Source organism: Oncorhynchus keta, unplaced genomic scaffold, assembly GCF_023373465.1.
Source record: "Oncorhynchus keta strain PuntledgeMale-10-30-2019 unplaced genomic scaffold, Oket_V2 Un_contig_18663_pilon_pilon, whole genome shotgun sequence".
NCBI lineage: Eukaryota > Metazoa > Chordata > Actinopteri > Salmoniformes > Salmonidae > Oncorhynchus > Oncorhynchus keta.
Window position 1 is genome coordinate 87,501 of NW_026281039.1, and position 27,500 is coordinate 115,000.

General features: G+C 50.0%; 1 protein-coding gene and 4 long non-coding RNA genes across 6 annotated transcripts in view; 1 reads left to right on the forward strand and 4 right to left on the reverse strand.

The window, feature by feature from the left end:
- LOC127920232 (uncharacterized) overlaps window positions 1–438 on the reverse strand; it is an 824-nt gene extending 386 nt beyond the window's left edge. Inside the window, exons 1-2 of the long non-coding RNA XR_008105437.1 lie at window positions 301–438; window positions 1–173 (exon numbers count right to left, since the gene is read on the reverse strand). The exon at window positions 1–173 is cut by the window's left edge and continues 386 nt beyond it. This is a non-coding gene — a long non-coding RNA (uncharacterized LOC127920232). The remainder of the gene's footprint in view (window positions 174–300) is intronic.
- A 1,480-nt stretch (window positions 439–1,918) lies between these two features.
- LOC127920233 (uncharacterized) lies at window positions 1,919–4,218 on the reverse strand. 2 transcript variants are annotated; one of them, XR_008105438.1, is made up of 3 exons: window positions 2,983–4,218; window positions 2,580–2,807; window positions 1,919–2,494 (listed from the first exon to the last, which is right to left on the reverse strand). It is a non-coding gene; the product is annotated as an uncharacterized LOC127920233 (long non-coding RNA). The 2 variants fall into 2 exon arrangements; XR_008105439.1 differs by having other exon boundaries at window positions 1,919–2,024; window positions 2,183–2,494; window positions 2,580–4,218.
- A 323-nt stretch (window positions 4,219–4,541) lies between these two features.
- Window positions 4,542–21,829, reverse strand: LOC118383233 (uncharacterized). Its single transcript, XM_052504084.1, has 6 exons — window positions 20,113–21,829; window positions 15,904–16,071; window positions 10,174–10,298; window positions 7,951–8,272; window positions 7,225–7,817; window positions 4,542–6,180 (listed from the first exon to the last, which is right to left on the reverse strand). The coding sequence occupies exons 1-6, from the start codon at window positions 20,563–20,565 to the stop codon at window positions 4,542–4,544; spliced, it is 3,300 nt and encodes a 1,099-aa protein (XP_052360044.1). The 5' UTR covers window positions 20,566–21,829.
- Window positions 13,543–15,203, forward strand: LOC127920234 (uncharacterized). Its single transcript, XR_008105440.1, has 3 exons — window positions 13,543–13,681; window positions 13,775–13,867; window positions 14,096–15,203. It is a non-coding gene; the product is annotated as an uncharacterized LOC127920234 (long non-coding RNA).
- Window positions 21,830–25,687: 3,858 nt separating the features above from the next.
- LOC127920230 (uncharacterized) lies at window positions 25,688–26,858 on the reverse strand. The gene is made up of 2 exons (XR_008105436.1): window positions 26,153–26,858; window positions 25,688–25,987 (listed from the first exon to the last, which is right to left on the reverse strand). It is a non-coding gene; the product is annotated as an uncharacterized LOC127920230 (long non-coding RNA).
- Between the last annotated feature and the right edge of the window lie 642 nt (window positions 26,859–27,500).

A 27,500-nucleotide genomic window follows, 5' to 3' on the forward strand; every position in this document is an offset into this window, starting at 1 on the left:
TGGTGATGGGTAACTGGAGACTGGGGGGGTCTCTATGGGCTGGTGGTGGTGATGGGGTAACTGGAGACTGGGGGTGGTCTCTATGGGCTGGTGGTGGTGATGGGGTAACTGGAGACTGGGGGGGGTCTCTATGGGCTGGTGGTGGTGATGGGGTAACTGGAGACTGGGGGGGTCTCTATGGGCTGGTGGTGGTGATGGGGTAACTGGAGACTGGGGGGTCTCTATGGGCTGGTGGTGGTGATGGGTAACTGGAGACACCAGTCTCTGGGCTGGTGGTGGTGATGGGGTAACTGGGGACACCAGTCTCTATGGGCTGGTGGTGGTGATGGGGTAACTGGAGACTGGGGGTGGTCTCTATGGGCTGGTGGTGGTGATGGGGTAACTGGAGACTGGGGGGTCTCTATGGGCTGGTGGTGGTGATGGGGTAACTGGAGACTGGGGGAGGGTTCTCTATGGGGCTAGGGTAACTGTAGACTGGGGGTGGTCTCTATGGGCTGGTGGTGGTTGGGGTAACTGGAGACTGGGGTTCACTATGGGCTGGTGGGGGTGATGGGTAACTGGAGACTGGGGGTGGGGGTATCAGTGGTGGTGATGGGTAACTGGAGACTGGGGGGGTTCTCCATGGGCTGGTGGTGGTGATGGGGTAAAGACTGGGGGTGGTCTCTATGGGCTGGTGGTGGTGATGGGGTAACTGGAGACAGTGGAGACTGGGGAGAGGGTTCTCGGGGGCTCTCTGGCAACTCCTCTATGGTTTGGTGGTTTGATGGGTTCAACTGGAGACACCAGTCTCTGGGCTGGTCTGGTAACAGACTGGGGTGTTTCCATGGGCTGGTTGGTGAGGGTTAACAGACTAAAACACCAGTCTCTCTGGCTCTGATGGGGTAACTCCTGGGGGTTTCCATGGGCTTTACAAGGTGTTCAACAGTAAAACACCAGTCTCACTGGTGATGGGGTAACTGGAGACTGGGGTTCTCTATGGTCTCAGCTGTGATGGGGTAACTGGAGTTGGGCTGGTGGTCTCACTGGAGGACATGGGTGGTGGTGGTGATGGGGTAACTGGAGACTAGTTCTATGGGCTGGCTGGTGATGGGGTAACTGGAGACTGGGGGAGTGTCTATGGGCTGGTGGTGGTGATGGGGTAACTGGAGGACTGGGGGTAGTTCTATGGGCTGGTGATGGTCCCAGCTGGAGGACAGTAGTTCTGATGGTCTCAGCTGGAGGGGTAGTCTCTGGGCTGGTCTGGTGATGGGGAACTGGAGTTCTGCTGGTCTCACTGGGGACAGTAGTTCTGCTGGTCTCAGCTGGAGGACAATAGTTCTGCTGGTCTCACTGAGGACAGTAGTTCTGATGGTCTCACTGGAGGACAGTAGTTCTGATGGTCACTGGAGGCAGTAGTTCTGATGGGGTCACTGGAGGACAGTAGTTCTACTGGTCTCACTGGAGGAGTGGTAGTTCTGATGGTCTCACTGGAGAAGGTAGTTCTGATGGGCTGGTGGAGTAGTAACTTATACTGGTCTCACAGGGCTGGTGGTGGTGATAACTGGTCTCACTGGAGGACAGTAGTTCTGATGGTCTCAGCTGGAGGGTAGTTCTGATGGTCTCACTGGAGGACAGTAGTTCTGATGGTCTCAGCTGGAGGACAGTAGTTAACTGGTCTCACTGGAGGACAGTAGTTCTGACTGGTCTCATGGGCTGGAGGATGGGAGTAGTTCTGGGGCTGGTCTCACTGGGGAGAGTAGTTCTGATGGTCTCACTGGAGGACAGTAGTTCTGATGGTCTCACTGGAGGACAGTAGTTCTGATGGTCTCACTGGAGGACAGTAGAGACTGGTCTCACTGGAGACAGTAGTTCTGATGGTCTCAGCTGGACTCCTCGTTTCCACTTTTAGAAGAGTTCACCACAGTAAAACACCAGGACAGTAGTTCTGATGGTCTCAGCTGGAGGAGAGTAGTTCTGATGGTCTCTGCTGGAGGAGAGTAGTTCTGATGGTCTCAGCTGGAGGACAGTAGTTCTGCTGGTCTCAGCTGGTCTGGTCTCAGCTGGAGGAGAGTAGTTCTGATGGTCTCAGCTGGAGGACAGTAGTTCTGATGGTCTCACTGGAGGACAGTAGTTCTGATGGTCTCAGCTGGAGGACAGTAGTTCTACTGGTCTCACTGGAGGACAGTAGTTCTGATGGTCTCACTGGAGGACAGTAGTTCTACTGGTCTCACTGGAGGACAGTAGTTCTGATGGTCTCACTGGAGGACAGTAGTTCTGATGGTCTCACTGGAGGACAGTAGTTCTGATGGTCTCAGCTGGAGGACAGTAGTTCTACTGGTCTCACTGGAGGACAGTAGTTCTGATGGTCTCAGCTGGAGGACAGTAGTTCTGATGGTCTCACTGGAGGAGAGTAGTTCTGATGGTCTCAGCTGGAGGACAGTAGTTCTGATGGTCTCACTGGAGGACAGTAGTTCTGATGGTCTCAGCTGGAGGACAGTAGTTCTGATGGTCTCAGCTGGAGGACAGTAGTTCTGATGGTCTCACTGGAGGACAGTAGTTCTGCTGGTCTCACTGGAGGACAGTAGTTCTGATGGTCTCACTGGAGGACAGTAGTTCTGATGGTCTCAGCTGGAGGACAGTAGTTCTACTGGTCTCACTGGAGGACAGTAGTTCTGATGGTCTCACTGGGGGACAGTAGTTCTGATGGTCTCAGCTGGAGGACAGTAGTTCTGATGGTCTCAGCTGGAGGACAGTAGTTCTGATGGTCTCACTGGAGGACAGTAGTTCTGATGGTCTCAGCTGGAGGACAGTAGTTCTGATGGTCTCAGCTGGAGGACAGTAGTTCTGATGGTCTCAGCTGGTCTGGTCTCAGCTGGAGGAGAGTAGTTCTGATGGTCTCACTGGAGGAGAGTAGTTCTGATGGTCTCAGCTGGAGGAGAGTAGTTCTGATGGTCTCAGCTGGTCTGGTCTCAGCTGGAGGAGAGTAGTTATGATGGTCTCAACTGGAGGACAGTAGTTCTGATGGTCTCAGCTGGAGGACTGTAGTTCTGATGGTCTCAGCTGGAGGACTGTAGTTCTGATGGTCTCAGCTGGAGGAGAGTAGTTCTGATGGTCTCAGCTGGTCTGGTCTCAGCTGGAGGAGAGTAGTTCTGATGGTCTCAGCTGGAGGACAGTAGTTCTGATGGTCTCAGCTGGAGGACAGTAGTTCTGACTGGTCTCAGCTGGAGGACAGTAGTTCTGATGGTCTCAGCTGGAGGAGAGTAGTTCTGATGGTCTCAGCTGGAGGACAGTAGTTCTGATGGTCTCAGCTGGAGGAGAGTAGTGCTGATGGTCCCAGCTGGAGGACAGTAGTTCTGCTGGGGGCGAGGTGTCAAATGTCTGTGTGTTAGCCTGTTGTGCTAGTTGAGTGTTAGCCTGTTGTGCTTGTTGAGTGTTAGCCTGTTGTGCTAGTTGAGTGTTAGCCTGTTGTACATAGCTGGGTGTTAGCCTGTTGTGCTAGCTGAGTGTTAGCCTGTTGTGCTAGCTGAGTGTTAGCCTGTTGCGCTATCTGAGTGTTATCCTGTTGCGCTAGCAGAGTGTTAGCCTGTTGTACATAGCTGAGTGTTAGCCTGTTGTGCTGGTTGAGTGTTAGCCTATTGTGCTAGCTGAGTGTTAGCCTGTTGTGCAAGCTGAGTGTTAGCCTGTTGCTCTATCTGAGTGTTTTCCTGTTGCGCTAGCTGAGTGTTAGCCTGTTGTGCATAACTGAGTGTTAGCCTGCTGTGCTAGCTGAGTGTTAGCCTATTGTGCTAGCTGAGTGTTAGCCTGTTTGCTAGCTGAGTGTTAGCCTGTTGTGCTAGCTGATTATTAGCCTCTTTTTTCTCCAAGCTAACTGCTGTATGTTTAGTATCTATACTATGTTTAGTATCTATAGTTGGGTGTGTATTGTGTGGGGTTTCTTTCTCGTCAGGTCTCCAGTGTGGTATCTGTAGTAGTGTGTGAAGTGTGTGTAGTGTGTGTAGGGTGTGGGGTCTCTTTCTCCTCAGGTCTCCAGTGTGGTATCTGTAGTAGTGTGTGAAGTGTGTGTAGTGTGTGTAGTGTGTGTAGGGTGTGGGGTCTCTTTCTCCTCAGGTCTCCAGTATAGCTCGTTGGCCAGTAGATCACAGACAGACTCAGGGTGTGGGGTCTCTTTCTCCTCAGGTCTCCAGTATAGCTCGTTGGCCAGTAGATCACAGACAGACTCAGGGTGTGGGGTTTCTTTCTCCTCAGGTCTCCAGTATAGCTCGTTGGCCAGTAGATCACAGACAGACTCAGGGTGTGGGGTCTCTTTCTCCTCAGGTCTCCAGTATAGCTCGTTGGCCAGTAGATCACAGACAGACTCAGGGTGTGGGGTCTCTTTCTCCTCAGGTCTCCAGTATAGCTCGTTGGCCAGTAGATCACAGACAGACTCAGGGTGTGGGGTCTCTTTCTCCTCAGGTCTCCAGTATAGCTCGTTGGCCAGTAGATCACAGACAGACTCAGGGTGTGGGGTCTCTTTCTCCTCAGGTCTCCAGTGTAGCTCGTTGGCCAGTAGATCACAGACAGACTCAGGGAGGTACCGAGTCCCTGCACTCATAATATTCCTCTGATGTCGTCGACATGTCCGAGTCACAGGACGACGGGGACGTCACACCGGACTCCTCATTAACAGGCGTTGCTGTACGCAGCTCAGGAGCGTGTGTGAGCAGGTTGCGTCTGTGTGTACGGAGGTCAGTCGTGCGTGTGTGCTGACACAGTCCTTTTACGGTTTCGCAGTCACTCTGGGGTCGTACTTCAGTCTCGCAGTCACTCTGGGGTTGTACTGCGGTCTCACAGTCACTCTGGGGTTGTACTGCGGTCACGCAGTCACTCTGGGGTACTACTGCGGTCACGCAGTCACTCTGGGGTCGTACTGTGGTCACGCAGTCACTCTGGGGTACTACTGCGGTCTCGCAGTCACTCTGGGGTTGTACTTCGGTCTCGCAGTCACTCTGGGGTACTACTGTGGTCACGCAGTCACTCTGGGGTCGTACTGTGGTCTCACAGTCACTCTGGGCTTGTACTTCGGTCTCACAGTCACTCTGTGTTCGCAGTGCGGTCTCACAGCCACTCTGTGGTCGTAGTGCGGTCTCACAGTCACTCTGTGTTCGCAGTGCGGTCTCACAGTCACTCTGGGGTCGTACTTCGGTCTCACAGTCACTCTGGGCTTGTACTTCGGTCTCACAGTCACTCTGGGGTTGTACTTCGGTCTCGCAGTCACTCTGGGGTCGTACTTCGGTCTCACAGTCACTCTGTGTTCGGCGTGCGGTCTCACAGTCACTCTGTGGTCGTAGTGCGGTCTCACAGCCACTCTGTGGTCGTAGTGCGGTCTCACAGCCACTCTGGGGTCGTAGTGCGGTCTCACAGCCACTCTGTGGTCGTAGTGCGGTCTCACAGCCACTCTGTGGTCGTAGTGCGGTCTCACAGCCACTCTGTGGTCGTAGTGCGGTCTCACAGTCACTCTGTGTTCGCAGTGCGGTCTCACAGCCACTCTGTGTTCGCAGTGCGGTCTCACAGTCACTCTGTGGTCGTAGTGCGGTCTCACAGTCACTCTGTGGTCGTAGTGCGGTCTCACAGCCACTCTGTGGTCGTAGTGCGGTCTCACAGTCACTCTGTGGTCGTAGTGCGGTCTCACAGTCACTCTGTGGTCGTAGTGCGGTCTCACAGCCACTCTGTGGTCGTAGTGCGGTCTCACAGTCACTCTGTGGTCGTAGTGCGGTTTCACAGTCACTCTGTGTTCGCAGTGCGGTCTCACAGTCACTCTGGGGTCGTAGTGCGGTCTCACAGTCACTCTGTGTTCGCAGTGCGGTTTCACAGTCACTCTGTGTTCGCAGTGCGGTCTCACAGTCACTCTGTGGTCGTAGTGCGGTCTCACAGTCACTCTGTGGTCGTAGTGCGGTCTCACAGTCACTCTGTGGTCGTAGTGCGGTCTCACAGTCACTCTGGGGTCGCAGTGCGGTCTCACAGCCACTCTGTGTTCGTAGTGCAGTCTCACAGTCTAGCCACAGTCCAGTTCCATTCAGACAGTCTCTTTGTGGTCCTGTTAGACGGTCTGTCTTCTTGACCCCTCTGACTCCACATAGGTCCTGACCACTCCCGTTCCTCATGACCAACTGCACCGTCCGGGGCTTGGGGACGGGGGTGAAGGTAAGGGAGGGGTTTACGGGACTGGGGAGAGTGGGGGAGATGGGGTAGGGCATAGAGTTAGGGGTAGAGTTAGTGGTAGAGATAGGGATAGGGGTAGAGATAGGGATAGAGATAGGAGTAGTGGTAGAGTTAGGGGTAGAGATAGGGGTAGAGATTGGGATAGAGATAGGGGTAGAGATAGGGATAGAGATAGGGGTAGTGGTAGAGTTAGGGGTAGTGGTAGAGATAGGAGTAGAGATAGTGGTAGTGGTAGAGATAGGGGTAGTGGTAGAGTTAGGGGTAGTGGTAGAGATAGGAGTAGAGATAGTGGTAGAGATAGGGGTAGAGATAGGGGTAGTGGTAGTGGTAGAGATAGGAGTAGTGGTAGAGTTAGGGGTAGTGGTAGAGATAGGAGTAGAGATATGGGTAGTGGTAGAGATAGGGGTAGAGATAGTGGTAGTGGTAGAGATAGGGGTAGAGATAGGGGTAGTGGTAGTGGTAGAGATAGGGGTAGAGATAGGGATAGAGATAGGGGTAGTGATAGAGATAGGGGTAGTGGTAGAGTTAGGGGTAGAGATAGGGGTAGTGGTAGAGATAGGGGTAGAGATAGGGGTAGTGGTAGAGATAGGGGTAGAGATAGAGATAGGGGTAGAGATAGGGGTAGAGATAGGGGTAGTGGTAGAGTTAGGGGTAGAGATAGGGGTAGAGATTGGGATAGAGATAGGGGTAGTGGTAGAGATAGCGGTAGAGATAGGGGTAGTGGTAGAGTTAGGGGTAGAGATATGGGTAGTGGTAGAGTTAGGGGTAGAGATAGGGGTAGTGGTAGAGTTAGGGGTAGAGATAGGGGTAGTGGTAGAGATAGGGGTAGAGATAGGGGTAGTGGTAGAGATAGGGGTAGAGATAGGGGTAGTGGTAGTGGTAGAGATAGGGGTAGTGGTAGTGGTAGAGATAGGGGTAGTGGTAGAGTTAGGGATAGAGATAGGGGTAGAGATAGGGATAGAGATAGGGGTAGTGGTAGAGATAGGGGTAGTGGTAGAGATAGTGGTAGTGGTAGAGATAGGGGTAGTGGTAGAGTTAGGGATAGAGATAGGGGTAGAGATAGGGATAGAGATATGGGTAGTGGTAGAGATAGCGGTAGAGATAGGGGTAGTGGTAGAGATAGCGGTAGAGATAGGGGTAGTGGTAGAGGTAGGGGTTGGTCTAGGCACAGCCCTGTCAGGAAGTGTCTCCTCATTGGGCAGGGTAAAGGGACTGCTGAACCGTACAGCCTGGCTCGTAGTGGTAGAGTTAGAGGTAGGGGTTGGTCTAGGCACAGCCCTATCAGGAAGTGTCTCCTCATTGGGCAGGGTAAAGGGACTGCTGAACCGTACAGCCTGGCTCGTAGTGGTAGAGTTAGGGGTAGGGGTTGGTCTAGGCACAGCCCTGTCAGGAAGTGTCTCCTCATTGGGCAGGGTAAAGGGACTGCTGAACCGTACAGCCTGGCTCGTTTCAAACCTCTCGGAGCGTTGCAAGTGCACCTGGGTCGACCGTGACGCGTCCCGCACGTTGATGAACCCGATGACATCTCTGGGGGGGTCGGGTTCGGGCCAGGTGGGCAGGTACGGAATCAGGTACGCTTTCTCCAGACAGGCCAATCCCGGGTGGAGGGGCGGAGCTTCCACTGGCTCCCGGACACGCACCTAGATTGATTGAAACGATTGATCACAATATTGAGGACACTTTTTTTTTTTTTTTAAAGAATAGAAATAAACAAATCTACAGGTGCTTTTAAAAGAGCACGGTACATTATGGTAAAGCAATGCATTCTGATACCTTTGTTTTCAGGGGGTTCTGGGAGTTGGAGTTCTGGGTTCCGGAGGAGACGGGGCCGGCGCTGCTAGCGTTAGCGTTGCCGATCACCACGGCGTATTTAGGGCTGAACAGCTTCCTGGCGTTAGCTGCGGAGAGAGAAGCGACGGGGGTGGCCCTGGGGAGGGGCTCTGGCTCCGGTTCCGTCTCCGTGGTGACCCTGCGGATGTCGACCCCGCTGGAGGTCAGGTAGAGGTCACGGAACAGCTGGTCAAAGGAGTCAACCGCCTGGCCCGTTACCAAGGTGACCAGGTGTCTGTCCAAACGAGACGCCGTCCAGGTGAAACTGGAGGGGAGGAGCACACACACAGACACAGACAGGGGTCGGGGATCAGAGGTCGTCACCACAAAGATCCTTCCATTGAGGACGTTTGAAAAGGTCACGAGGACGTTGATATCTGCCTTCCTCGGCGATAACAAAAAAAAATTAAATGGCACTGAGCTAGTGATATTCAGAGGCGATGGATGCTGCTTAGACCACATGAAGTGAAGCCGGGAGAATAAGTGAAGTGAAGCCGGGAGAATACTTGATGATACTTGTTGTTTTTCATTATTAAGCCTTCCCCAAACCATAGCCCTTCTAGTCCTCGGAATGAATACCTGAACTTAACCCTTTGTGTTGTTTCATATTATACCCTGTAACCATAGAGAATTAACCCTGTAACCATAGAGAATTAACCCTGTAACCATAGAGAATCAACCCTGTAACCATAGAGAATTAACCCTGTAACCATGGAGAATTAACCCTGTAACCATGGAGAATTAACCCTGTAACCATGGAGAATTAACCCTGTAACCATGCGGAATTAACCCTGTAACCATGGAGAATTAACCCTGTAAGGAGAATTAACCCTGTAACCATGGAGAATTAACCCTGTAACCATGCTGAATTAACCCTGTAACCATGGAGAATTAACCCTGTAACCATGGAGAATTAACCCTGTAACCATGCGGAATTAACCCTGTAACCATGCGGAATGAATCCTGTAACCATGGAGAATTAACCCTGTAACCACGCAGAAGTAACCCTGTAACCACGTGGAATTAACCCTGTAACCATGCAGAATTAACCCTGTAACCATGCAGAATTAACCCTGTAACCACACGGAATTAACCCTGTATGCATGGAGAATTAACCCTATATCCACGCAGAAGTAACCCTGTAACTACGTGGAATTAACCCTGTAACCATGCGGAATTAACCCTGTAACCACACGGAATTAACCCTGTAACCATGCGGAATTAACCTTGTAACCACGTGGAATTAACCCTGTAACCACGCAGAAGTAACCCTGTAACCACGTGGAATTAACCCTGTAACCATGCAGAATTAACCCTGTAACCATGCAGAATTAACCCTGTAACCACACGGAATTAACCCTGTATGCATGGAGAATTAACCCTATATCCACGCAGAAGTAACCCTGTAACTACGTGGAATTAACCCTGTAACCATGCGGAATTAACCCTGTAACCACACGGAATTAACCCTGTAACCATGCAGAATTAACCCTGTAACCATGGAGAATGAACCCTGTAACCATGCGGAATTAACCCTGTAACCATGCGGAATTAACCCTGTAACCATGCGGAATTAACCCTGTAACCATGGGAATTAACCCTGTAACCATGGAGAATTAACCCTGTAACCATGGAGAATTAACCCTGTAACCATGCGGAATTAACCCTGTAACCATGCGGAATTAACCCTGTAACCATGCGGAATTAACCCTGTAACCATGGAGAATTAACCCTGTAACCATGCGGAATTAACCCTGTAACGTGGCATTAATTGGCAAATTTAAAAGGAAAACTATGATATCAGGTCAGAGGGTTAGGAGTCAGAGGGTTAGGAGTCAGAGGGTTAGGAGTCAGAGGGTTAGGGGTCAGAGGGTTAGGGGTCAGAGGGTTAGGAGTCAGAGGGTTAGGAGTCAGAGCGTTATGAGTCAGAGGGTTAGGGGTCAGAGGGTTAGGGGTCAGAGGGTTAGGGATCAGAGGGTTAAGGGTCAGGGGTGAGAGGGTTAAGGGTCAGAGGGTTAAGGGTCAGAGGGTTAGGGGTCAGAGGTCAGGGTACCTGTATGATCCAGAAACAGCCTTGTCTCCATCTATCAACAGGAACCTGTGACCCAGAGGGTCAGGGGTCAGAGGGTTAGGGGTCAGAGGGTTAGGGGTCAGAGGTCAGGGTACCTGTACGATCCAGAAACAGCCTTGTCTCCATCTATCAGCAGGAACCTGTGACCCAGCCGTCCTCTCACCCTGGTACACGACCTGCTGAAGAACTCTGCTCCCCCTGACACACGCACACGCAGGCTCTGCAGGACAGAGTGGTGTTGAGAGGACAGTAGACAGCAGGACAGAGTGGTGTTGAGAGGACAGTGGACAGCAGGACAGAGTGGTGTTGAGAGGACAGTGGACAGCAGGACAGAGTGGTGTTGAGAGGACAGTGGACAGCAGGACAGAGTGGTGTTGAGAGGACAGTGGACAGCAGGACAGAGTGGTGTTGAGAGGACAGTAGACAGCAGGACAGAGTGGTGTTGAGAGGACAGTAGACAGCAGGACAGAGTGGTGTTGAGAGGACAGTGGACAGCAGGACAGAGTGGTGTTGAGAGGACAGTAGACAGCAGGACAGGTGGTGTTGAGAGGACAGTGGACAGCAGGACAGAGTAGTGTTGAGAGGACAGTGGACAGCAGGACAGAGTGGTGTTGAGAGGACAGTAGACAGCAGGACAGAGTGGTGTTGAGAGGACAGTGGACAGCAGGACAGAGTGGTGTTGAGAGGACAGTAGACAGCAGGACAGAGTGGTGTTGAGAGGACAGTGGACAGCAGGACAGAGTGGTGTTGAGAGGACAGTAGACAGCAGGACAGAGTGGTGTTGAGAGGACAGTAGACAGCAGGACATAATGACTGGTGTGTTGAGAGGACAGTGGACAGCAGGACAGAGTGGTGTTGAGAGGACAGTGGACAGCAGGACAGAGTGGTGTTGAGAGGACAGTAGACAGCAGGACAGAGTGGTGTTGAGAGGACAGTGGACAGCAGGACAGAGTGGTGTTGAGAGGACAGTAGACAGCAGGACAGAGTGGTGTTGAGAGGACAGTGGACAGCAGGACAGAGTGGTGTTGAGAGGACAGTAGACAGCAGGACAGAGTGGTGTTGAGAGGACAGTAGACAGCAGGACAGAGTGGTGTTGAGAGGACAGTGGACAGCAGGACAGAGTGGTGTTGAGAGGACAGTAGACAGCAGGACAGAGTGGTGTTGAGAGGACAGTGGACAGCAGGACAGAGTGGTGTTGAGAGGACAGTAGACAGCAGGACAGAGTGGTGTTGAGAGGACAGTGGACAGCAGGACAGAGTGGTGTTGAGAGGACAGTAGACAGCAGGACAGAGTGGTGTTGAGAGGACAGTAGACAGCAGGACAGAGTGGTGTTGAGAGGACAGTGGACAGCAGGACAGAGTGGTGTTGAGAGGACAGTGGACAGCAGGACAGAGTGGTGTTGAGAGGACAGTAGACAGCAGGACAGAGTGGTGTTGAGAGGACAGTGGACAGCAGGACAGAGTGGTGTTGAGAGGACAGTGGACAGCAGGACAGAGTGGTGTTGAGAGGACAGTGGACAGCAGGACAGAGTGGTGTTGAGAGGACAGTAGACAGCAGGACAGAGTGGTGTTGAGAGGACAGTGGACAGCAGGACAGAGTGGTGTTGAGAGGACAGTAGACAGCAGGACAGAGTGGTGTTGAGAGGACAGTGGACAGCAGGACAGAGTGGTGTTGAGAGGAGAGTGGACAGCAGGACAGAGTGGTGTTGAGAGGACAGTAGACAGCAGGACAGAGTGGTGTTGAGAGGACAGTAGACAGCAGGACATAATGACTGGTGTGTTGAGAGGACAGTGGACAGCAGGACAGAGTGGTGTTGAGAGGACAGTAGACAGCAGGACAGAGTGGTGTTGAGAGGACAGTGGACAGCAGGACAGAGTGGTGTTGAGAGGACAGTAGACAGCAGGACAGAGTGGTGTTGAGAGGACAGTAGACAGCAGGACAGAGTGGTGTTGAGAGGACAGTGGACAGCAGGACAGAGTGGTGTTGAGAGGACAGTGGACAGCAGGACAGAGTGGTGTTGAGAGGACAGTAGACAGCAGGACAGAGTGGTGTTGAGAGGACAGTAGACAGCAGGACAGAGTGGTGTTGAGAGGACAGTAGACAGCAGGACAGAGTGGTGTTGAGAGGACAGTGGACAGCAGGACAGAGTGGTGTTGAGAGGACAGTAGACAGCAGGACAGAGTGGTGTTGAGAGGACAGTAGACAGCAGGACAGAGTGGTGTTGAGAGGACAGTGGACAGCAGGACAGAGTGGTGTTAAGAGGACAGTAGACAGCAGGACAGAGTGGTGTTGAGAGGACAGTGGACAGCAGGACAGAGTGGTGTTGAGAGGACAGTGGACAGCAGGACAGAGTGGTGTTGAGAGGACAGTGGACAGCAGGACAGAGTGGTGTTGAGAGGACAGTGGACAGCAGGACAGAGTGGTGTTGAGAGGACAGTAGACAGCAGGACAGAGTGGTGTTGAGAGGACAGTGGACAGCAGGACAGAGTGGTGTTGAGAGGACAGTAGACAGCAGGACAGAGTGGTGTTGAGAGGACAGTGGACAGCAGGACAGAGTGGTGTTGAGAGGACAGTAGACAGCAGGACATAATGACTGGTGTGTTGAGAGGACAGTAGACAGCAGGACAGAGTGGTGTTGAGAGGACAGTAGACAGCAGGACAGAGTGGTGTTGAGAGGACAGTGGACAGCAGGACAGAGTGGTGTTGAGAGGACAGTAGACAGCAGGACAGAGTGGTGATGAGAGGACAGTGGACAGCAGGACAGAGTGGTGTTGAGAGGACAGTGGACAGCAGGACAGAGTGGTGTTGAGAGGACAGTGGACAGCAGGACAGAGTGGTGTGTTGAGAGGACAGTAGACAGCAGGACAGAGTGGTGTTGAGAGGACAGTGGACAGCAGGACAGAGTGGTGTTGAGAGGACTGGTCGGAGCTGCTCAACCAGTCTGTGACTAACGTCGGTGCTGCTCAACCAGTCTGTGACCCCGGTCGGCGCTGCTCAACCATTCTGTGACTAAGGTCGGTGCTGCTCAACCAGTCTGTGACTAAGGTCGGTGCTGCTCAACCAGTCTGTGACCCCGGTCGGTGCTACTCAACCAGTCTGTGACTAAGGTCGGTGCTGCTCAACCAGTCTGTGACTAAGGTCGGTGCTGCTCAACCAGTCTCTGACCCCGGTCGGTGCTGCTCAACCAGTCTGTGACTAAGGTCAGTGCTGCTCAACCAGTCTGTGACTAAGGTCGGTGCTGCTCAACCAGTCTGTGACCCCGGTCGGTGCTGCTCAACCAGTCTGTGACTAAGGTCGGTGCTGCTCAACCAGTCTGTGACTAAGGTCGGTGCTGCTCAACCAGTCTGTGACCCCGGTCGGTGCTGCTCAACCAGTCTGTGACAAAGGTCGGTGCTGCTCAACCAGTCTGTGACTAAGGTCGGTGCTGCTCAACCAGTCTCTGACCCCGGTCGGTGCTGCTCAACCAGTCTGTGACTAAGGTCGGTGCTGCTCAACCAGTCTGTGACTAAGGTCGGTGCTGCTCAACCAGTCTGTGACTAAGGACGGTGCTGCTCAACCAGTCTCTGACTAAGGTCGGTGCTACTCAACCAGTCTGTGACTAAGGTCGGTGCTGCTCAACCAGTCTGTGACTAAGGTCGGCGCTGCTCAACCAGTCTGTGACTAAGGTCGGTGCTGCTCAACCAGTCTGTGACTAAGGTCGGTGCTGCTCAACCAGTCTGTGACTAAGGTCGGTGCTGCTCAACCAGTCTGTGACCCCGGTCAGTGCTGCTCAACCAGTCTGTGACTAAGGTCGGTGCTGCTCAACCAGTCTGTGACTAAGGACGGTGCTACTCAACCAGTCTGTGACTAACGTCGGTGCTACTCAACCAGTCTGTGACTAAGGTCGGTGCTACTCAACCAGTCTGTGACTAAGGTCGGTGCTGCTCAACCAGTCTGTGACTAAGGTCGGTGCTGCTCAACCAGTCTGTGACTCCCAGTCTGTGACTAAGGGTGCTGCTCAACCAGTCTGTGACTAAGGTCGGTGCTGCTCAACCAGTCTGTGACTAAGGTCGGTGCTGCTCAACCAGTCTGTGACTAAGGTCGGTGCTGCTCAACCAGTCTGTGACTAAGGTTGGTGCTGCTCAACCAGTCTGTGACTAAGTTCGGTGCTGCTCAACCAGTCTGTGACTAAGGTCGGTGCTACTCAACCAGTCTGTGACTAAGGTCGGTGCTGCTCAACCAGTCTGTGACTAAGGTCGGTGCTGCTCAACCAGTCTGTGACCCCGGTCGGTGCTGCTCAACCAGTCTGTGACTAAGGTCGGTGCTGCTCAACCAGTCTGTGACTAAGGTCGGTGCTGCTCAACCAGTCTGTGACTAAGGTCGGTGCTGCTCAACCAGTCTGTGACTAAGGTCGGTGCTGCTCAACCAGTCTGTGACTAAGGTCGGTGCTGCTCAACCAGTCTGTGACTAAGGTCGGTGCTGCTCAACCAGTCTGTGACTAAGGTCGGTGCTGCTCAACCAGTCTGTGACTAAGGTCGGTGCTGCTCAACCAGTCTGTGACTAAGGTCGGTGCTGCTCAACCAGTCTGTGACTAAGGTCGGTGCTGCTCAACCAGTCTGTGACTAAGGTCGGTGCTGCTCAACCAGTCTGTGACTAAGGTCGGTGCTGCTCAACCAGTCTGTGACTAAGGTCGGTGCTGCTCAACCAGTCTGTGACTAAGGTCGGTGCTGCTCAACCAGTCTGTGACTAAGGTCGGTGCTGCTCAACCAGTCTGTGACTAAGGTCGGTGCTACTCAACCAGTCTGTGACTAAGGTCGGTGCTGCTCAACCAGTCTGTGACTAAGGTCGGTGCTGCTCAACCAGTCTGTGACTAAGGTCGGTGCTGCTCAACCAGTCTGTGACTAAGGTCGGTGCTGCTCAACCAGTCTGTGACTAAGGTCGGTGCTGCTCAACCAGTCTGTGACTAAGGTCGGTGCTGCTCAACCAGTCTGTGACTAAGGTCGGTGCTGCTCAACCAGTCTGTGACTAAGGTCGGTGCTGCTCAACCAGTCTGTGACTAAGGTTGGTGCTGCTCAACCAGTCTGTGACTAAGTTCGGTGCTGCTCAACCAGTCTGTGACTAAGGTCGGTGCTACTCAACCAGTCTGTGACTAAGGTCGGTGCTGCTCAACCAGTCTGTGACTTAGGTCGGTGCTGCTCAACCAGTCTGTGACCCCGGTCGGGTGCTGCTCAACCAGTCTGTGACTTAGGTCGGTGCTGCTCAACCAGTCTGTGACTAAGGACGGTGCTGCTCAACCAGTCTGTGACTAAGGTCGGTGCTGCTCAACCAGTCTGTGACTAAGGTCGGTGCTGCTCAACCAGTCTGTGAGTAAGGTCGGTGCTGCTCAACCAGTCTGTGACTAAGGACGGTGCTGCTCAACCAGTCTCTGACTAAGGTCGGTGCTACTCAACCAGTCTGTGACTAAGGTCGGTGCTGCTCAACCAGTCTGTGACTAAGGTCGGTGCTGCTCAACCAGTCTGTGACTAAGGTCGGTGCTGCTCAACCAGTCTCTGACTAAGGTCGGTGCTGCTCAACCAGTCTCTGACTAAGGTCGGTGCTGCTCAACCAGTCTGTGACTAAGGTCGGTGCTGCTCAACCAGTCTGTGACTAAGGTCGGTGCTACTCAACCAGTCTGTGACTAAGGTCGGTGCTGCTCAACCATTCTGTGACCCCGGGTGGTGCAATTATCTAGTGCCATCGATGGTTGCAATAGGCCCCTCTGCTATCACTCATTATCACTCTGTGGCCATAGTCTCCTGACGGTCTTAGACCAGACACCAGGCGCGCGAGTGTGTTACCATAGTTACCTTCAGGTGTCCCGGGTGCATGGCGGCCCTCTCGGCCATAGACAGGAAGTGAGGTAACGCTGCTCTTTCCAACAGGATGTAGACAGACACTTTCCTCTTATAGCACGCCTCCAGAAGGTCTCTGAAGATATCTACGTCTGTAAACTGGTCCATGACCACCGCAATCACCTACACACACACAGACACACACACACACACACACACACACACACACACACACACACACACACACACACACACACACACACACACACACACACACACACGTATACACACACAAACACACACACACACACACACACACAGACACATGTTACACAGGGTTATACACAGGTACACACACACATAGGGGCAGGTAGCCACACATACACACACACACACAGTGGTTACACACACACACATATACACAGGTACCTAGTGGTTAGAGTGTAGAGGACAGCAGGTAGCCTAGTGGTTAGAGTGTAGGGGACATAGGTACCAGTGGTTACAGTATAGAGGAAGCAGGTAGCCTACACACACAGTGTACACACACAGGTAGCCAGTGGTTAGACACAGAGGACACAGGTACCAGTGGTTACACACACAGGAACAGGTACACCACACACACACACAGACAGGCAGGTAGCCTAGTGGTTAGACACACACACACACACAGCCACAGTGGTTCACATACACACACACACAGCCAGTGGTTACAGTGTACACACACACATACACACACAGGAACACACCAGTGGTTACATACACACACACAGGCAGGTAGCCAGTTCACATACACACAGGTCAGCCACACACACACAGGACACACCAGTGGTTACACACACACACACACACACACACACATATACACACATTCACACACACAGGTCAAGACACATCAGGCAAGCCACACACACACACAGGAGGTCAGGACACAGTGGTTAGAATGCATGATAGCCTAGTAGTGGTAGGTTGTCTACCAGTTAGATCAGGTAGCCAGTGGTTAACCAGCAGGTAGCCTAGTGGTTAGAGCAGGTAGCCAGTGGTTAACCAGCAGGTAGCCTAGTGGCTAGAGCAGGTAGCCTAGTGGTTAGAGCAGGTAGCCTAGTGGTTAGAGCAGGTAGCCTAGTGGTTAAGAGCAGGTAGCCTAGTGGTTAGAGCAGGTAGCCAGTGGTTAAGCAGGTAGCCTAGTGGCTATATTACTAACTAAAGCCTAAGTTACCAGCAGGTAGTCTAGTGGTTAGAGCTTTGTGGCATAAAGCAGGTAGCCTAGTGGTTAGAGTGCCAAAGGGCCAGTAACCAAGCAGGTAGCCTAGAGGTTAGAGCGTGGGGGCCAGTGGTTGGGAGCAGGTAGCCTAGTGGTTAGAGTGTTGGGCCAGTAACCAGCAGGTAGCCTAGTGGTTAGAGCAGGTAGCCAGTAACCAGCAGGTAGCCTAGTGGTTAGAGCAGGTAGCCTGGTGGTTAACCAGCAGGTAGCCTAGTGGTTAGAGTGTTAGGTACGCCAGTAACCTAGTGGTTAGAGCAGGTAGCCTAGTGGTTAGCAGGTAGCCTAGTGGTTAGAGCAGGTAGCCTAGTGGTTAGAGGTGTAGTGGGCCAGGTAGCCAGCAGGTAGCCTAGTGGTTAGAGCAGGTAGCCTAGTGGTTACCAGCAGGTAGCCTAGTGGTTAGAGCAGGTAGCCTAGTGGTTAAGAGCAGGTAGCCTAGTGGTTAGAGCAGGTAGCCTAGTGGTTAACCAGCAGGTAGCCTAGTGGTTAGAGCAGGTAGCCTAGTGGTTAGAGCAGGTAGCCTAGTGGTTAGAGCAGGTAGCCTGGTGGTTAGAGCAGGTAGCCTAGTGGTTAGAGCAGGTAGCCTGGTGGTTAACCAGCAGGTAGCCTAGTGGTTAGAGCAGGTAGCCAGTGGTTAGAGCAGGTAGCCTAGTGGTTAGAGCAGGTAGCCTAGTGGCAGGTAGCCTAGTGGTTAGAGCAGGTAGCCTAGTGGTTAGAGCAGGTAGCCAGTGGTTAGAGCAGGTAGCCTAGTGGTTAGAGCAGGTAGCCAGTGGTAGAGGCAGGTAGCCAGCTAGCCTAGTGGTTAGAGCAGGTAGCCAGTGGTTAGAGCAGGTAGCCTAGTGGTTAGAGCAGTTAGAGCAGGTAGCCTAGTGGTTAGAGCAGGTAGCCTAGTGGTTAGAGCAGGTAGCCTAGTGGTTAGAGCAGGTAGCCTAGTGGTTAGAGCAGGTAGCCAGTGGTTAGAGCAGGTAGCCTAGTGGTTAGAGCAGGTAGCCTAGTGGTCAGAGCAGGTAGCCTAGTGGTTAGAGCAGGTAGCCTGGTGGTTAGAGCAGGTAGCCTAGTGGTTAGAGCAGGTAGACTGGTGGTTAGACCCAGGTAGCCTAGTGGTTAGAGCAGGTAGCCTAGTCAGAGCAGGTAGCCTAGTGGTTAGAGTGTTAGGCCAGTAACCAGCAGGTAGCCTAGTGGTTAGAGCAGTTAGACTGGTAACCAGCAGGTAGCCTAGTGGTTAGAGCAGTTGGGCCAGTAACCAGCAGGTAGCCTAGTGGTTAGAGCAGTTAGCCCAGTAACCAGCAGGTAGCCTAGTGGTTAGAGCATTGGGTAGTGGTAACCAGCAGGTAGCCTAGTGGTTAGAGCTTTGGACCAGTAACCAGCAGGTAGCCTAGTGGTTAGAGCAGGTAGCCTAGTGGTTAGAGTGTTGGGCCAGTAACCAGCAGGTAGCCTAGTGGTTAGAGCAGGTAGCCTGGTGGTTAGAGTGTTGGGCCAGTAACCAGCAGGTAGCCTAGTGGTTAGAGGTTGGGCCAGTAACCTTGTGGTTAGAGCAGGTAGCCTGGTGGTTAGAGTGTTGGGCCAGTAACCAGCAGGTAGCCTTGTGGTTAGTAGCCTGGTGGTTAGGTGTTAGGTAACCAGCAGGTAGCCTGGTAACCTGGTTAGAGTGTTGGGCCAGTAACCAGCAGGTAGCCTAGTGGTTAGAGCAGGTAGCCTGGTGGTTAGAGTGTTGGACCAGTAACCAGCAGGTAGCCTAGTGGTTAGAGTGTTGGGCCAGTAACCAGCAGGTAGCCTAGTGGTTAGAGCTAGTGGTTGGGCCAGGAACCAGCAGGTAGCCTAGTGGTTAGAGCATTGGGTTAGGTAACCAGCAGGTAGCCTAGTGGTTAGAGCGTTGGACCAGTAACCAGCAGGTAGCCTAGTGGTTAGAGCGTTGGGCCAGTAACCAGCAGGTAGCCTAGTGGTTAGAGCGTTGGGCCAGTAACCAGCAGGTAGCCTAGTGGTTAGAGCGTTGGGCCAGTAACCAGCAGGTAGCCTAGTGGTTAGAGCGTTGGGCCAGTAACCAGCAGGTAGCCTAGTGGTTAGAGCGTTGGGCCAGTAACCAGCAGGTAGCCTAGTGGTTAGAGCGTTGGGCCAGTAACCAGCAGGTAGCCTAGTGGTTAGAGCGTTGGGCCAGTAACCAGCAGGTAGCCTAGTGGTTAGAGCGTTGGGCCAGTAACCAGCAGGTAGCCTAGTGGTTAGAGCGTTGGGTCAGTAACCAGCAGGTAGCCTAGTGGTTAGAGCGTTGGGTCAGTAACCAGCAGGTAGCCTAGTGGTTGGTTAGAGCAGGTAGCCTAGTGGTTAGAGCGTTGGGTCAGTACCAGCAGGTAGTCTAGTGGTTAGAGCTTTGGGCCAGTAACCAGCAGGTAGCCTAGTGGTTAGAGCGTTGGGCCAGTAACCAGCAGGTAGCCAGTACCAGCAGGTAGCCTAGTGGTTAGAGCGTTGGGCCAGTAACCAGCAGGTAGCCTAGTGGTTAGAGCAGGTAGCCTGGTGGTTAGAGCTTTGGGCCAGTAACCAGCAGGTAGCCTAGTGGTTGGCGTTGGGTCAGTACCAGCAGGTAGCCTAGTGGTTAGAGCGTTGGGCCATATAATGTACCACGACCTAGTGAAAGTCTCCCCCCTGTAACAGGTTATCATGTATGGGGGGGCCACGACCTAGTGAAAGTTCCCCTCCTGTAGCAGGTTATCATGTATGGGGGGGCCACGACCTAGTGAAAGTTCCCCCTGTAGCTGGTTATCATGTATGGGGGGGCCACGACCTAGTGAAAGTACCCCTCCTGTAGCTGGTTATCATGTATGGGGGGGCCACGACCTAGTGAAAGTACCCCTCCTGTAGCAGGTTATCATGTATGGGGGGGGGCACGACCTAGTGAAAGTCCCCCCCTGTATCTAGTTATAATGTATGGGGGGGTCACGACCTAATAAACGACTGTAATAAACTCGCCTTACCTTCTGCGCCTGCGCGATGGTTTTCCTGACCATCTCTTTGATGTGCGTGTGGCCGTCCAGTGGCGGTTGCGCGTACACAGTGACGCGAGTCACTCCTCTGTAGGACGCGCAGTCCGGCCAGCCCAGATCCAGCCGCGGGAGCGAGCAGTCAGACAGCTCCGGCCAGTACTGGAGAGACAGCGGGAGTTCATCACTGTCTGAGTCACCCTGACGGAGCTCCGATGCCGGGTCGTACACCTCCACTGACCCGGTCAACTGGTCCACCTCCTGGTCCGACAGGAAACACCGGAGACTGGTCGCGTGGACGAACTTGTTAAAGGCATCGCGTCCATCCCGGAGAAGCGTCTCGAGCGCTAATCGTTGGTCCTCGGAATAAAAAAAGTCCGGTTTGGATTCATGCGTTCGGAGGTTCACGTTATTCTCGTCCAAACACTGGATCTGCGATAACGCCATGGCTCGAAACCCACCGGAGCAGTTACCGATAAAAAAATGTTTTTTTTAAAAACGGAGCACTAGTTAAATTGACAACAGCATTCCACAAGAATCGTAAAGATGTCCCAACTCTCTCTGGAATGAAGAGTTACCGTGAAGACTTGGAATTTTTCCCTTCTCGTTCTCTTTCGGTAAAGTCAGACAGACTCACGGGACTCCAACCTGGAGCAACTATCCGTTGCTGATGACTGACCGGTCCCGCTATGTCCATTATTATTTCCGGTTACCGGTCCGGTTGTTCACGCACTTTCTCACCCGTCTCTCTCTCTCTCCGGGGAGCGCAAAGTGACACAGCACAACCCGTCTCTCTCTCTCTCGCTCTCTCTCTCCGGGGAGCGCAAAGTGACACGCAGCACGCACAGCACAACCCGTCAACCGTTTCACGGACAGGTGTGAACAAGAACTCACACGCTCGCTCTATCACGTGATCCAGAATTCCCCTTTTATTCATTACCGACATAACTGCCCCGCGGGACAAAAAGACAGGATTAGAGCCTCTCCCGTATCTCTTCAGCCCGCCAGGCAGTTATGTCGGTAACGAGTTGATGTGAATGACATTTAAATGTTAAATGACAGATGGATTTAGTGTCAATCACAACTGTACAAAATACTAAACCCAACCCATGGGAATTCATGTCAACTATGCAGTATGAAATGTCATCTTTTAAAAACACACACACACACACCAGTCGAGATGATTTACAGCCAATCACAATGTATTTAAAAAATATATTCCTTAGTTTAGATCAGGGATGGGCAACAACTCCAGTCTTTGAGGAGCCTTATTGTTGCCACACTTTTATCTCTTGTGGTTGTGGTCCTTCTGTGGCTCAGTTGGTAGAGCATGGCGCTTGTAACGCCAGGGTAGTGGGTTCGATTCCCGGGACCACGCATACGTAGAATGTATGCACACATGACTGTAAGTCGCTTTGGATAAAAGCGTCAGCTAAATGGCATATATTATTATTATTATATTATATCTCATGAATCATTCATATTTTAATCAGATTGTTTTCTAAACTGAAGATCTTGGTTTGGGTGATTATTAGAGTCAGCTGTGTTAGCTGGGGGCCGGGAGGGGTAAACACTGTGACGACACCAATCAGTGAGCCAACTACAGAACCAGCCACAATGGAACAAATAGAAACATGTCTGTCTGTCTGTCTGTCTGTCTGTCTGTCTGTCTGTCTGTCTGTCTGTCTGTCTGTCTGTCTGTCGGTCTGTCTGTCTGGTAAACAGCCTCCCTACTGTCTGTCTGTCTGTCTGTCTGTCTGTCTGTCTGTCTGTCGGTCTGTCTGTCTGGTAAACAGCCTCCCCTACTGTCTGTCTGTCTGTCTGTCTGTCTGTCTGTCTGTCTGTCTGTCTGTCTGTCTGTCTGTCTGTCTGTCTGTCTGTCTGTCTGTCTGTCTGTCTGTCTGTCGGTCTGTCTGGTAAACAGCCTCCCTACTGTCTGTCTGTCTGTCTGTCTGTCTGTCTGTCTGTCTGTCTGTCTGTCCCCCATACTGGTATGATAGCCTCCCCAGCTGTCTGTCTGTCTGTCTGTCTGTCTGTTGTCTGTCTGTCTGTCTGTCTGTCTGTCTGTCTGGTCAGCCTGACCCCTCTGTCCTGTCATGTAACCTGTCTGTCGGTCTGGAGCTACTGTCTGTCTGTCTGTCTGGGTCTGTCTGGGTCTGTTTCTCGGTCGGTCGGTCTGTCTGTCTGTCTGGTAAACAGCCTCCCCTACTGTCTGTCTGTCTGTCTGTCTGTCTGTCTGTCTGTCTGTCTGTCTGTCTATACTGGTCAGTACAGGACAGTGTATCCCAGACTATACTGGTCAGTACAGAACAGTATAGAGGGTAACTTTCACTAGGTCATGACCCCTCCCTACATGATAACCTGCTACAGGAGCTACAGGGGGAGGGGACTTTACCTAGGTCGTGACCCCCGACATTCTTAATTCCGCGTGGTTACAGGGTTAATTATGCATGGTTACAGGGTTAATTATGCATGGTTACGGGGTTAATTATGCGTGGTTACAGGGTTAATTATGCATGGTTACAGGGTTAATTATGCGTGGTTACAGGGTTAATTATGCGTGGTTACAGGGTTAATTATGCGTGGTTACAGGGTTAATTATGCATGGTTACAGGGTTAATTATGCATGGTTACAGGGTTAATTATGCATGGTTACGGGGTTAATTATGCGTGGTTACAGGGTTAATTATGCATGGTTACAGGGTTAATTATGCGTGGTTACAGGGTTAATTATGCGTGGTTACAGGGTTAATTATGCATGGTTACAGGGTTAATTATGCATGGTTACAGGGTTAATTATGCATGGTTACAGGGTTAATTATGCATGGTTACAGGGTTAATTATGCATGGTTACAGGGTTAATTATGCGTGGTTACAGGGTTAATTCCACATGGTTACAGGGTTAATTCTCCATGGTTACAGGGTTAATTATGCATGGTTACAGGGTTAATTATGCGTGGTTACAGGGTTAATTCACCATGGTTACAGGGTTAATTCTCCATGGTTACAGGGTTAATTATGCATGGTTACAGGGTTAATTATGCATGGTTACAGGGTTAATTATGCGTGGTTACAGGGTTAATTCACCGTGGTTACAGGGTTAATTATGCATGGTTACAGGGTTAATTCTCCATGGTTACAGGGTTAATTCTCCATGGTTACAGGGTTAATTATGCATGGTTACAGGGTTAATTATGCATGGTTACAGGGTTAATTATGCGTGGTTACAGGGTTAATTCCACATGGTTACAGGGTTAATTCTCCATGGTTACAGGGTTAATTATGCATGGTTACAGGGTTAATTATGCGTGGTTACAGGGTTAATTCCACATGGTTACAGGGTTAATTCTCCATGGTTACAGGGGTTACAGGGTTATGCATGGTTACAGGGTTAATTCTCCATGGTTACAGGGTTAATTATGCATGGTTACAGGGTTAATTCACCATGGTTACAGGGTTAATTCTCATGGTTACAGGGTTAATTATGCATTGTTACAGGGTTAATTATGCAGGGTTAATTATGCATGGTTACAGGGTTAATTCTCCATGGTTACAGGGTTAATTCTCCATGGTTACAGGGTTAATTCTCCATGGTTACAGGGTTAATTCTCCATGGTTACAGGGTTAATTCTCCATGGTTACAGGGTTAATTCTCCATGGTTACAGGGTTAATTCTCCATGGTTACAGGGTTAATTCTCCATGGTTACAGGGTTAATTCTCCATGGTTACAGGGTTAATTCTCCATGGTTACAGGGTTAATTCTCCATGGTTACAGGGTTAATTCTCCATGGTTACAGGGTTAATTCTCCATGGTTACAGGGTTAATTCTCCATGGTTACAGGGTTAATTCTCCATGGTTACAGGGTTAAGTTGACGTCTGCTGTTCTCTCCGTTGTTGATCATGTTGTAGTTGACCCCCACTCTCTCGGGATGTTCTGCTTTAAAGGACAATCAGTGCACGAGTCGACAGCCCACAGGTCCGACCTGTTCTGTTCTGTCGTCAACATCACCACGTCGTTAAAATGTGATCCCAATGATAATAATATCTTTGTTATTTCACCTCGGCACCAAAAGCAACTTGACAAACGTCAAGTTTAATGGAACATCATAAATCATCGCAGGTCGTCGTTGCTATCCGGGCTGCTGGTGACGATGAGAGAATGATCCTCTAACAATGACAGGGGTTACAGGTGTTGGTTACGGTTACCAGACACTCTTATCCAGAGCGACTCATGAGTTGGTGAGCGGATACATCTTGTGTTTCCAAATGGGCTTTATTGACATGAGAAACATTAACATTCAAATGGGCTTTATTGACATGAGAAACATTAACATTCAAATGGGCTTTATTGACATGAGAAACATTAACATTCAAAGGGTCTTTATTGACATGAGAAACATTAACATTCAAATGGTCTTTATTGACATGAGAAACATTAACATTCAAAGGGTCTTTATTGACATGAGAAACATTAACATTCAAAGGGGTCTTTATTGACATGAGAAACATTAACATTCAAAGGGTCTTTATTGACATGGGAAACATTAACATTCAAAGGGGCTTTATTGACATGGGAAACATTAACATTCAAAGGGGCTTTATTGACATGAGAAACATTAACATTCAAAGGGGTCTTTATTGACATGAGAAACATTAACATTCAAAGGGGCTTTATTGACATGAGAAACATTAACATTCAAATGGGCTTTATTGACATGAGAAACATTAACATTCAAAGGGTCTTTATTGACATGAGAAACATTAACATTCAAAGGGGATTTATTGACATGAGAAACATTAACATTCAAAGGGTCTTTATTGACATGAGAAACATTAACATTCAAAGGGGCTTTATTGACATGAGAAACATTAACATTCAAAGGGTCTTTATTGACATGAGAAACATTAACATTCAAAGGGGTCTTTATTGACATGAGAAACATTAACATTCAAAGGGGTCTTTATTGACATGAGAAACATTAACATTCAATGGGTCTTTATTGACATGAGAAACATTAACATTCAAAGGGTCTTTATTGACATGAGAAACATTAACATTCAAAGGGTCTTTATTGTATGAGAAACAAACATTCAAGGGGTCTTTATTGAAATAGAAACATTAACATTCAAAGGGGTCTTTAACATGAAAACATTAACAACAATGTCTTTAACAGAGAAACATTAAACATTCAAAGGGTCTTTATTTATTTCACCTTTATTTAACCAAGGCTGGTTGAGAACACCTTTATTTAACCAGGTAGAAATGAGAACACCTTTATTTAACCATAATGAGAACAACTTTATTTAACCAGGTAAATAAAACAACAACAACAATGAACAGTAAACATGTTTTATTTATTTATTTATTTCACCTTTATTTAACCAGGTAGGCTGGTTGAGAACACCTTTATTTAACCAGGTAGGCTAGTTGAGAACACCTTTATTTAACCAGGTAGGCTAGTTGAGAACACCTTTATTTAACCAGGTAGGCTAGTTGAGAACACCTTTATTTAACCAGGTAGGCTAGTTGAGAACACCTTTATTTAACCAGGTAGGCTAGTTGAGAACACCTTTATTTAACCAGGTAGGCTAGTTGAGAACACCTTTATTTAACCAGGTAGGCTAGTTGAGAACACATTTATTTAACCAGGTAGGCTAGTTGAGAACACCTTTATTGAACCAGGTAGGCCAGTTGAGAACACCTTTATTTAACCAGGTAGGCTAGTTGAGAACACCTTTATTTAACCATGTAGGCTAGTTGAGAACACCTTTATTTAACCAGGTAGGCCTGTTGAGAACACCTTTATTTAACCAGGTAGGCTAGTTGAGAACACCTTTATTTAACCAGGTAGGCCAGTTGAGAACACCTTTATTTAACCAGGTAGGCTAGTTGAGAACACCTTTATTTAACCATGTAGGCTAGTTGAGAACACCTTTATTTAACCAGGTAGGCTAGTTGAGAACACCTTTATTTAACCAGGTAGGCTAGTTGAGAACACCTTTATTTAACCAGGTAGGCTAGTTGAGAACACCTTTATTTAACCAGGTAGGCTAGTTGAGAACACCTTTATTTAACCAGGTAGGCTAGTTGAGAACACCTTTATTTAACCAGGTAGGCTAGTTGAGAACACCTTTATTTAACCAGGTAGGCTAGATGAGAACACCTTTATTTAACCAGGTAGGCTAGTTGAGAACACCTTTATTTAACCAGGTAGGCTAGTTGAGAACACCTTTATTTAACCAGGTAGGCTAGTTGAGAACACCTTTATTTAACCAGGTAGGCTAGTTGAGAACACCTTTATTTAACCAGGTAGGCTAGTTGAGAACACCTTTATTTAACCAGGTAGGCTAGTTGAGAACACCTTTATTTAACCAGGTAGGCGTGGCCGGTTGAGAACAAGTTCACATTTACAACTGTGACCTGGCCAAGATAAAGCAAAGCAGTGCGACACAAACAACAACACAGAGTTACACATGGAATAAACAAAACATTCAGTCAATAACACAATAGAACAAAATAAAACAAAAAAGTCTATATACAGTGAGTGCAAATGAGGTAAGATAAGTAAGATAAGGAAATAGATAGGCTCATGGTGGCGAAGTAATTACAATATAGCAATTAAAACACTGGAATGGTAGATGTGCAGAAGATGAATGTGCAGGTAGAGATACTGGGGTGCAAAGGAGCAAGATAAATAAATACCAGTATGGGGATGAGGTAGGTAGATGGGCTGTTTACAGATGGGCTATGATCAGGTGCAGTGATCTGGGAGCTGCTCTGACAGCTGGTGCTTAAAGCTAGTGAGGGAGATATGAGTCTCCAGCTTCAGAGATTTTTGAAGCTGGAGTAGTTAATAATGACTAGTTGGTATTTATGACTAGTTGTTATTTATGACTAGTTGTTATTAATGACTAGTAGTTATTTATGACTAGTTGTTATTAATGACTAGTTGTTATTAGTGACTAGTAGTTATTTATGACTAGTAGTTATTTATAACTAGTAGTTATTTATGACACAAAGTGATTTGTAGATCAGTCAGTTGGCAGTCACCTGCAATGCCCTCCCTCCCTCCCTCCCTCCCTCCCTCCCTCCCTCACATTAAAGTCACAGACGTTCCAAAAGGAATAGAGACGTTTCAAATATCCTTTATCACACCCTGATCTGTTTCTTTGTAGAATGTCTCCAAACCCCCCTCCCTCCTCCAGGTGTCACTCATCTTCCCCGTGATCCCCTGGGTATTTATACCTGTGTTCTCTGTCTGTTGGCAGTTCATCTTGTTTGTCAGGATTACCAGTGTCAGCTGCTGTCTTTCTCCCTCCCTTTTTCTCACCTTCCTGGTTTTTGACCCTTGACCCTGCCTGACCACTCTGCCTGCCCCA

Coding starts and splice junctions, on each gene's coding strand:
- LOC118383233 (XM_052504084.1), bottom strand. CDS start 20,565: ATGGCGTTATCGCAGATCCAGTGTTTGGACGAGAATAACGTGAACCTC. Junction 8,273..10,173: donor GCTGTTTCTGGATCGTACAG/GTACCCTGACCT, acceptor CCTCCCCTCCAG/TTTCACCTGGACGGCGTCTC. Junction 7,818..7,950: donor AGAACCCCCTGAAAACAAAG/GTATCAGAATGC, acceptor CAATCAATCTAG/GTGCGTGTCCGGGAGCCAGT.